Below are 10,536 nucleotides of genomic sequence, written 5' to 3' on the forward strand. Positions count from 1 at the left end.
TTCCTTCAGTTGGTTAGAAATAACATGAACTAAAATATTTTACCCAAACAACCGCAGAAACTGAGCTGGAGGAATTTCTCTTATTCCTGTTCAAAATAGGGAAGTAGGAAACATTGACCAGACAAAGGCACAACCGGGCTATGTTCATAAAAAGGTACCGTGGCAATTCAGTTACCTGAGGAAAACAGAAGCAGAAATCTTGTTTACTTCTCAAACAGCACTAAAATGACCAGCACATGTTGAAATATGGAATCCCAGTGCCCAGGCAGCGATCGAGGAACACACGTTTCTGTACTAAAAGCGATAAAGGTAAGCAGGAAAATACCTGAAACAATTAAAAGGCACTTTCAGCTGGCACGCGTTTTGCTGTGTGTCAGAAAACTGAGTGAGACACGAGTTGACACTGAACCTCCCAGCGGTCCAAGCCGTACCGTGGTCTATACGCTGCTAAATACGCCCTCGTGACCTTATAAATAGCCGATTTTCAGTGTCAGCATATTTCAGACAGGAAGAACCCCCCGTTTTTTAAATGTAAACAGTAAGGTTTCTAGCACATTTTAATTTTAGGCATTATTACACGTTTAAGGCTACTGCGTGCGGCGCTGTCTGCAAGTTTTATGGCACCTCTGTGCAGCACTAGGCAAGAGCGAGCCACCGTACGGCATCTGGGGAGACACTCGAGCCGAGTGCTGCACCCAGAACTGCCGACGTCCCCACTCAGCAGCCGCCCGCCCGCCCGGGACAGATGCTCGCCCAGAAAAGGCAGCTCTACTCACACACCCACCGTCCTCTCGCTCTGCGCCTGCTGCACACAACCTGCTTTCTTCAGCCCTTTTTTCAGCCCTTCTTGGATAACCAAGCAGCCAGCAAAGAGCTGGGTGACCACAGCTCTGCTTCTTCATCGAATCCTCACTCTTACTTGAGCCAAAAGCACAGCGTATTATTAGTAAAACAGGAATCCTGCGGGTTTCTGAACAGAAGCACAAGCTGGTTTAGACTTTTGAAACTGTCTTTGGTAAAAAAGCAACAAAAATACAGTCTTTGGTGTCAGCTCACACGGTGGTGTCCGAGTGTAACAGCCTCAGCTGGAAATTAGAGAAACCCCCTAACTCTTCTGAACTGGAGGAGCCCAAGCTCAGGCGTTCGCACCGATTGATTTCGGCACACGGAGCATATCCAGGCAGCGCACGCAGTCTTCTGCTACGCTTACACAGCCACCGGTGTGCTGCGCACGGTGAACTCTCCAGCAGCAGGTGGTGGAGGTGACAGCGTCCCCTGTTTGCAGGGGGCAGCGTGGCATTCACTCTCCTCATGTGCTTGTAATAAAAAGTGGGAGCCTACCGCTGCCACCCGTCCCACATCCAGAAGCACAGGCAGCCCCGGAGTGTCTGGACTGGTTTTGAGTTTGCTGGATGTTCCCTCTGACACTGAAAGTTATCAGCAGCTGGAGCTTAAAAACCAAACAACCAAAAACGCGCACAGGAACCAAAACAAAACCAAAACACGTTTAAAATAACGCTCCTCTTCAGGTTTTTTTTCCTAGACCCCTGTCCTTACACCTGCATTTCCACAGGAAACTGCTACACCTGGCGTCAAATCACTCCCCTAACCCCCCCTGTTCCTTGTTTTCCAGCAAGGACACGCTCGTATCTCCATCACTCTTTTCATTTGTGTCTCCATCGCTCTTTTCATCTGTGTCTCCACTGTCCTCTGATTGCCCCGATTTCTGATGAGCAAATGTGTAAGTGTCGTGGTCTGTGTCCGTCAGAGGCGGAGGTTCCTCGGCGCTAGAAGCACGTTTCGTCTCTTTTCTGAAGGAGAACGGAGGTGGAGAAGGTGGCAAGCTTCCAATGGGTCCCTCAAAAGGCCGGTACACATCAACTTCTGGAGCCACGGAGCCATTGGATTCCTTCAGCAAGTGCCCGTAGACCATCGCATCGTCAATGACTGCGTAGACATGAGACTCGTTCTTCTTCCTCCCTTTGGAGAATAAGCCTTGTTTTCTCGGTGGCTGGGTATTCACGTTGGCGTTGTACACTCCCACCATGGGGTTCTGGCTTTTCTTCTTCCTGCGGCAGAGTTGGAATCGTTAACAGGTCACAAGCACCATGCGGCTGGCGCGTTCGAACAACCGCTTCTGTTTACCCATCCCCACCAGCCAGGGCCAGGCAGTCAGCCCCCGCTGAAGGCTTTACGTATGATCTTTGGAGAAATAACTCAAGTCCAGACACGCTTTTTTAACAGAGCAGGAGAGAACTTCACACTGTTTGGTTACTACTGCTGCTCTGCTGACCCTGAAGTCTGCAAGATGACCCTCCTAAGCATGGGGGTCCTGGCCGTACTGAGTCTCCCAACTAGCAGACCATCAGATCCTCACAAAACAAGGCTGCGCGTTACTGGAGACAGTCACCATAGTGCAGAAGCTCATTGCAGCTCTACAGCTGCACACGTGTTCCAGAAACCCCAAACTATCGATGACTTCAGACGCTGCTTGCGTGAGTAACCATGTCAGACCCTTGTTCAAGGGCTCTAGAGCAACGCAGGGGGCCCAAGCAGCTCTCCCGGAATGCCACCTGGAACTGCTGCGTTACGTGAATTAGGGACTTACTTCTTCTTAACGCAGCACACGGTCAGCCCGATAGCCGCGACAACTCCAGCCCCGGCCACCACAGCGAGTATCACTCCCAGGTCTGCAAACAGACAAGGCACAAGACACTGAGCGAAAGAGAGAAAACACCTGGCTTTCCGCTAAGATCTGTCTGAGTTTGAGCTTCCTCAAGAGTTTCTCATGCACCAGCATCTACCACTGTTGCCCCAAGGGAACGCAAGGACACAAGCGGAAATCAAACCACCACAACCTTCCCGGACTCACCTATCTGCTTGTCAGCAAGAGTCACCCAGAACTGCAGGGTCAGCTGCGTCTTCTCCACGGGTTTACAGTTGGAGATGTTGACCCAGAAGTCGTGGTACATATTTCGGGGTTTGGGCAGAAGCTCATCCTCACGGCACACCGTTTCCTCCGCCCCCAACGCCTCTTCCTTTATGTTGAGATAGGCACGGCCCGTCTCACAAGCGATGCCCATGCGGTCCTTGGAGAACCCGAGGCGGGCAACTTGCTTGTTGGGCACGATGAGGTACCAGGATATGGAGACGTAAGGCGGGAGGCCATAGGGCCAGTTGGGGGTCTGCAAATATGCTTTAGTTTTTGGATCCGGTCTCACAGTGAAAGTGCACTCATCTGTAGTAAAGGAAAAGAATAAAGGAAGGAAAACCTATGTTTGGTTTTAAAGCTTTCTCTTTCAGCATGTAAAGTTATTTGGTCTTTCTTCTCCATAACAGAAGAGCACCGCTAACACCTGTGACCAGCAAAATTACATAGTGGCATCCCAGTGCCTGCAACACAACTCTCCTGCCATCCCTCCCGCTGCAGTAATTATCACAATTAGCACAGATATACCTGCAGAATTTCCCACAACCAACCATCTGCCACCTGGAGTGCAAAGTTCCTTCTTCCAGGATGCGCCACCTCAAGGACTCAACAGAGATCAGGCCAAGCAACAGCTCCAGAACGAGGCTGTGAGGAAGGACCTGTACGCGCCTTAATAAGCGTATTGAGACCCCACAAACCACCGCCTTACCTTTAATGTGTGGCACGAAAGACATTTTCAGATCCTGATGGTTAGACTCATTGAGGAATCCTTTACCAAATGTTTTTAGGGTTATGGTGATATTATTCCTCATCTGGATCTTTTCAATGGGTCCACCAGGACAGAACACACCGACGTTCAACTCCGTTGCTGGGGTGGCACTAACAATGCCGTAACTGTAGCTCGTGTTGCACCTCTGCTCTGGGACGTGTTGCCGAAGCTTCAGGGACGGAGATGTAATTTCTACATTGATCAGATCGGGAGCCAAGAGCTTCCAAACAAACTTATGCAGTCGAATCGGCAACTGGGTGATGGCCTTGGGCACCGAAAGGGAATAGACCTTCCTCTGACACCACCGAACGTCGACACAGCCTGCAATCCCAAAAACAAGTCCCAGGGGTTGTTATTTTTCTTTCAGGAGAAGCAAGTTTCCCTGCGCACCAGAGTACGCACCACAGACACAAACACGTTCCAACTCCCTCACAAGGTATTCCCACTTTTGCCGTACTTATGCTTTTTTCAGCCGAGATCCTCAGGCGGGACAAGTCCTTGCAGAGGAAGGAGATCTTGTAGACGGCGCCAGACACCAGAGTCAAGACGCGGTCGCAGGTACGAGGATCCTTGCAGATGAGGCATATGGGTTCAGACATGAGCGGGACGTGGCCGGGCCACCCTTCGAAGTGTATCGTTACAGTCACGTTCCACTCCTTGCTCAGGTCCACCAGATGGGTGACATCTGCAACGACAAACACCCCAGAAGCGCGGGGTGAGGCACAACACCCTCCGGCTGCCCTCAGCCCACGAGATGAGCAGCTTTACAGGCTACAGTGACTCCTGTATTAGCTACAAACACATGATTTACCTCTTCCTGCCCCAGCTCGTGTCGCACTCGTGGGGTCACCGTCCCCCTGATCAGAGCCCTTCCAGGCAGAGGGGCAGCTCAGACACTACACAGATACTGACGCTTTTTAATAAGGGCCACGTTTAACCTACCACCGCAGATGGTATTTGTGTTTCTTTTTGTCTTTTTTAAAAATAAGTTTTAACATTGTCCTGAGGGCTGAATTTGATTCTTTGATGGAATTTATATAACCACAAAAATCCGGTAAAATCCCTAGAGAAGCCACTGTTGTCTCCCAGATGCAAGTGGTTTATTACCTGCCTTTCATTCAATAAATGACAATGCGTTTTTTATTTTTTTAGATGATTATCATCTTGTCTACTGACCATAAATATATTAAAATTCCTCTTGGCTTTGCAGAGTAGAAGGAGGTAAAGCTGATGAACTGAGTACGATGTTTTCACTGTCTGCCTTCCAAGACACCACACACGGTAAGTGGAAACAATCACGATTCGGGTACCAACAAGCTCCGGAGGATCTGCTGGTGGTGCCTGCAGCCGCGCCAGACGCAGAGCTGAGCACCGCAGAGGCGAGACGCTACAGACCCTTCCTGGATCCGTCACTTCAAGGGACAGGCCATCCACACTTCAGTCCCCCGAAAAGGGCTGAGGAAGCCTCCAAGCAGCTCCTGCTGCGGCGGACTTCCCCCCGCCTGCTCCTCAGCGGTGAGGAGGTGAATGATTATTAACCCAATTATCAACCTCCTCCATGAACTGAGAAGGCAGCGGATAAATCCCTAACTCCATAGCTCAGTACCCAGCCCGGCCTTTTATTTCTGTTTTAGACAAACACTCTGGGATTACGAGTCATTGTGTAAAGCCAGCCTGAATTTGGGGCAAGAAAGCAGGAAAAAAACCCCCACCTTTTTCTTAGTGTAGCAACCAGAAACCTAAAGATCATCCAGGTACATAGAGAATGTTATGAGTGGAGTTTCTTACTACAGATTTTGCGTCTAGTGCAACTTCTTCACACTAGATGATGTTCAGGCTTCTCTAGGAAGCAAAATAAAACCCAGAGGGAGGAAGGAAGGAAATGCACAGTGATGATTTTACATCTCTCGTTTCGCCAGTTTGTGCTACAGATCTCACTACCCTGACAGCAGGTTTCGCCTTGCTAAGTAACAACGGCCGGTGGTATCCGGAGTGGTAAAACTCAAGGATGGTCCAAGAAATAAGGCAAACACCCCCCACCTCTAGTATTTCTCCTCCTTGTGGTGCCCAGCCCGGGCGTCTGTAAGCCAAAGCCGCAGGGAAGGCAGGTACTTACTCTCATCGACCTGCGGGTGCTGGACGATGACTTGGAAGAGCAAGCGGAGGATGCCCGGGTTCTGGGCGTCCTGGTCGCAGCCCTGCAGGGACAGGTTGAAGCTGCCAGCGATATTAGCAGGCTGGCTGTCGCTCAGCTTGAACACCTCCGGGTTGCTGGGGGAGCCGGGGATGTAGTACTCCACCCTCTCCTCCTTCCTAGCACAGTTGGAGAGGCTGTAGTTGTGGAAAAACACGCTCGCTCTCAGGTTGGAAGGAACCACAAACTGCCACGTCATGAGCTCGTCTTCTGGAAAGCCCAGCGGGTAGTTTGGGGACATGAGGGTGATGGAAGACTCCCCCTTCAGAATGGATTCAATAATGCATAGCCCTAAAACGGGGGAAAACCCACACAAAACAAGCTGCGATTAATGACGAGACACTGGCACAGGCAGAGCGCTTGTGTTCTGACAGGGAGATCACCCGCTTCAGCTAGAGATTATCACAAAACCCTCGGACTGGGACACGTGCTCGAGCCGATGCTTTTGCCTTCAATTACAGGAAAACGAGAGATATATTAATGCTGCACTTCCAGCTTAGTGGGTTCACCTGTCAAACCTGTGAACAGATAAGCCTTTATTTTCTGCAACAGAGAGATCGCGAAGTAACCCACGGACTGTGGCATAATACTCCAGGTTTTAAGGTTTTAATTTCAAGGAGATTACTACACGTTTTTGCTGCTGAGCAGGTTGGAACTGATAGCGGTATTTAAGCAGCGTCACGCGCCTTCCAGGCACTGCTTCCCCTCTTCCCACCTTCCCCTCCTGAGAGAGGCACTGCTTTGAGGCTCCAGAAGTTAAGGAAGCTTTATTTAAAATTAAACAAACCCAACTACACGCTGCAACCAGCGAGTAACTCTCTTGGCTCGCTCTGTTTATGTTACCTAGTCTCACCTAGCTGGAAACACGAGAACAACGGAGAGGGTACAGTGCGGTTTAACGAAGTTTAAAGAGATTGAGAGCAGCACCGCAACAGTTTTCATCGTTATTCACCCACCAAACTAAGATATTTTGACCCCAGGAGAGCGCCAGCTACCGAAGTAAAAACCATACAACAGCTTTTCGAAAAGCTGAAGTGGAAGGAAGGAGGGGATAGCAGCACCGAGACCAGGCTGCCTGGGAGGAAATGTTTAAACAATCCTGCTGCAACCTGCGCGAGGCGGCTGCAGGCGAGGAGCCCCCGCTTGGCACTCACGTTTTATGGAAGCCCTGTTAGCGATGCTGAAGCCCGAGGTGGTGAGAGGCGAGTCCCACGGGAGGTGCAGGGACATGACGACTCCTCCCAGCAGCTTGATGCGAGACACCAAGCCGTCCCGGCAGAAGGTGCCGATGTTGACCGTGGCCGTATCGATACTGCTGTTGATGTTGTAGCTGGCAAAATCCGGGCACGTCTCTCCTGGTTCGATCTGTCTGAGCCACGGGGCAGAAAACTTGAGCTCGAGCCCAGCTTTCGTGCTTGCCTTCACATCCCAGACAAAAGTCCTGTTGAGGCGAGGCAGCGCCGCTGGGTGAAGATGAACCTCTCCGAAGGGACACGGGCCCGACACGCAGTCTAGACAGAGAGAGAGCAGACGTGAAAGCGTGCGAGAAAGCGGGGTAAGTGCCCCTTCCCCCTCCGCTGCTATGCCCATCATTCTTAGGTCGTGCTCCCCTTCACCAGGCAGCAAGGGACACTCCTCCGCCAGGGCCAGGGGCTGCCTCTGATCGCGCTCCTGGCCCGCAGTCCGGCCAAACCTGCTTCAGCCAGGCTGAGTAACAGCAGGGCTTTGTCCCGGCGCTCCCGCCTTGTTTGCTGAACCATTTAGAAGGTATTCAGTGCACAGGGCAGAGCTTTGCACCGGCAACAGGCAGCGTCAGGAGAGCTGGAATCATGGAGAGAACGCGTTTAATCCCATCTCCATCAGAGAATTCCTGGCAATCGTTCATTTTTCCACGGCTTGCCATGAATTTCCACGGCTCTCCATTTCCGTGGTGCCCTGATGGACAACCTGGGCCAACCCAAGGTTATAGGGAAAACCTCTTTTAAGGGAAACCTTTCACAGCAGCAGAAAAAAAAGGTATGTGGTTTTACTGGAGGAAAATTAACCTGCATCTTACCAATATTTTTCTGAATTTCCATGATGAAATACTTCTCTGGAGTATTACAAGTGAAGGCAAAAGTCACATTCTCCCCAGGCTTTATCTTGAGTTCAGACCTGCTGATAGTTTTAACACGAATTTGGCAGCGTGGAAAAACACCCGGTTTGGGTTTAATCGTAACTGTGATGTTGTCCACTTTATGAAGAGAGACTGTAAAGGAAGCTAAGAAAGAAAAAAAGAATAAAAGAGGTGTTTTGTCACTAGTACGAGTATCACCAGCCCCTCCACACAGCCCCATGCTGCCAGGAGGAACATCCGCATCCACCTTCTCAGAAGTCTCTGCTGTTGGACCGACAGAAAATCACTCTCCCAGTCCAGCAAGACGACACAGACATCACGTGCCCAGAGAGAGGCAGACACGGGAATTGTGTAGGACCAGTTTTGCTCCAGTTTACCCTCACCAGTGTTATTTATTTCACATTTAAACAGCAACTCGGCTCTTCCTTTCTAACTTCCTGGTCCCGACTCGGGGCTCGGGTCTGCTCTGCCCACCGCACAGCCTGCTCCATTTCCGAAGGCACCCTGAAGCCACGACTCCGTTCGGGAAGGGCTTTTTTGGAGCACCGACAGGACACTGTCTAGTCATCCAAGATGACTAGAAGTTATAAGCACCAGTTTGATGCTTTGCAAAGATCGAGCTGAAGCGAGTAAAGTTTGCACTGAAGTCAGCCGTATCCCGGCCCCCGGTGAAGAGCTGAGGACGGGTCAGGTTCCTGCTCCATGTCTCCTCTGCTCTCCCCTCCTTATTTCAGCGCATGGCAGATACCATCACAGCGCCTGCAGCACTTGTGCTATTAGCATATGTGGGAAAAAACATTTACATATATTAAAAAAAATAAATAAGAGCTCTAGCCCCGTGGTTTTGCAGGGCCTGACGCCACCACGGAGTTTCGCAGAAGCCCTGGGGACTGAGCAGTCACCACGGGCTGTCCTCCTTCCCTGCCCCCGAGAACACCGCAGCGCCCAGTTTGCGAACACCAGGCATCAGAAATCTCACTGCTCGGGGCAGACAGAGACACCCCATTGTGCTTTTATTTGAGTTTTGTTGTCTTGAGCCCTTTCCCAGCCTTTTCTACACAATCTTGGGAGTCCACACCCCTTGGAACTGCCTTACCTATTTGCCTCCGGGATCAAAGGCTTTAAATGAAAGCCTCAAACAGCACAAAGCTTGCCAAATTTCTGCACATACTTGTGACAACGAGATCACCAATCCTCTCATACCACTATAGCAAGAACCCGGTCACGGAGTAATTCTCCTACAGCTCTTAAGACATGGGACAGTCCTCCCACCCCCGAGCTATGCTGGATTCCTGTGTCTCTCCCAGCGGCTGGCGCTACTCAACGCCTGCGTTTCTGCCTTAAAAACACTTCAAGTGAGGTTTTCAATCCGGAATTTACTGAGGTAAAACAAAACAGAAGATGACCACACAGGCTAGGCACTGCCTTGGGCAATGACCTCCCAGGCACAGGTGACCACTGCAGGGACAACGTCTGCAGGGTGGGGAAGAGTGAAGCGAAGCCAGCAGGCAGGACTGCTCCTGGAAGCAATTTTCAGGAGAGAAAGTGAAACAGCCACTTCCAGCCCAGCCCAGTTTAGTTTTCCACACCCTACGACCATGATGCTCAAGGTTCCTTCCCTCATCCCTGGGGCAGCACAGCCCTACAGCCAACCCGGCGGGACAGATAAACGGACCAGGGCCACTAACAGCCACCGCTTCGATACCAAATGCTCATCCATGGCTCCAACAACGTTTGTAGCCACAAGGATTAAGTTTAAGCGTAACATTAAGTTTAAGCGTAACATTAAGCACGCAACCAGCTTTAAACCAAAACAAATAAATACTGAAACGCAGGAACAGAAATTGTCAATGTTTTGGTGTTTTTAAACAAGCAAAGCCTTCCTGCAAGGGTCAAAATCAAGCATCATCTTCCCCACCCCTCGGGAGAGCTGCTGCCTGAGGGTTTTGCCCCCCCAACCCCATTTTCAGGTTTATAACCATGATTCATTCGGTCTCCCCACAGGAAGATCAAATCCTTGCTGGCTCAGTGCCACTTCCCAGCACGGACGTGGCCCATGCCTCAGCTTTCCAACCCAGGGCCCGCCCAGAGCAGCAGGAGTGCTGCCATGATCAACAGATTGGCACCCCAGCAGCGAGGGGACACAGGGCCCTACCCCGGCCGGCTCAGCAAAGCTGGCAGGACAGACACCAAGCTACACCATCGCTTACACAAACAGCTAGTCAGAAGAAACTGCGCACTTCATCGATTTGGCCAAGAAATAAGAGCACGGTGCTGTAACGTCGACAGCAGCCAGTTGTGAGGGATGCGCCCAGCTACACCAGACCATTGAACTGAGAGGAAAAAAGGAAAAGGGGAATCACGCAGAAAGTATACCCAGTGATCCCAAAGATCCCAGCCCCCAAAGCGCAGCCGCACGCAGGCAGCACACGGGATTACTCGCAAAGCGCCTTTCTTGCAGGGCTTTAATAAAGCCCAGCGAGCCTCGGGTGACTCAGGCTGATCTGGCCGTCCGCGATTCCCGCTGC

The 10,536-nt window shown here is 51.0% G+C and overlaps 1 protein-coding gene across 1 annotated transcript; it reads right to left on the minus strand.

Annotated features, from left to right (window-relative positions):
- Nucleotides 1-1,597: 1,597 nt before the first annotated feature.
- Nucleotides 1,598-8,152, minus strand: CDCP1 (CUB domain containing protein 1; the record flags this gene model as incomplete). The annotated part of the gene is made up of 8 exons (XM_010134877.1): nucleotides 1,598-2,069; nucleotides 2,609-2,690; nucleotides 2,873-3,238; nucleotides 3,639-4,019; nucleotides 4,156-4,383; nucleotides 5,815-6,183; nucleotides 7,047-7,403; nucleotides 7,949-8,152. Coding segments are annotated over 8 exons (2,459 nt in total), but the record flags the coding sequence as incomplete, so codon positions are not given.
- Nucleotides 8,153-10,536: the final 2,384 nt, after the last annotated feature.

The sequence above is a fragment of the Buceros rhinoceros genome, unplaced genomic scaffold, assembly GCF_000710305.1.
Source record: "Buceros rhinoceros silvestris isolate BGI_N320 unplaced genomic scaffold, ASM71030v1 scaffold714, whole genome shotgun sequence".
NCBI lineage: Eukaryota > Metazoa > Chordata > Aves > Bucerotiformes > Bucerotidae > Buceros > Buceros rhinoceros.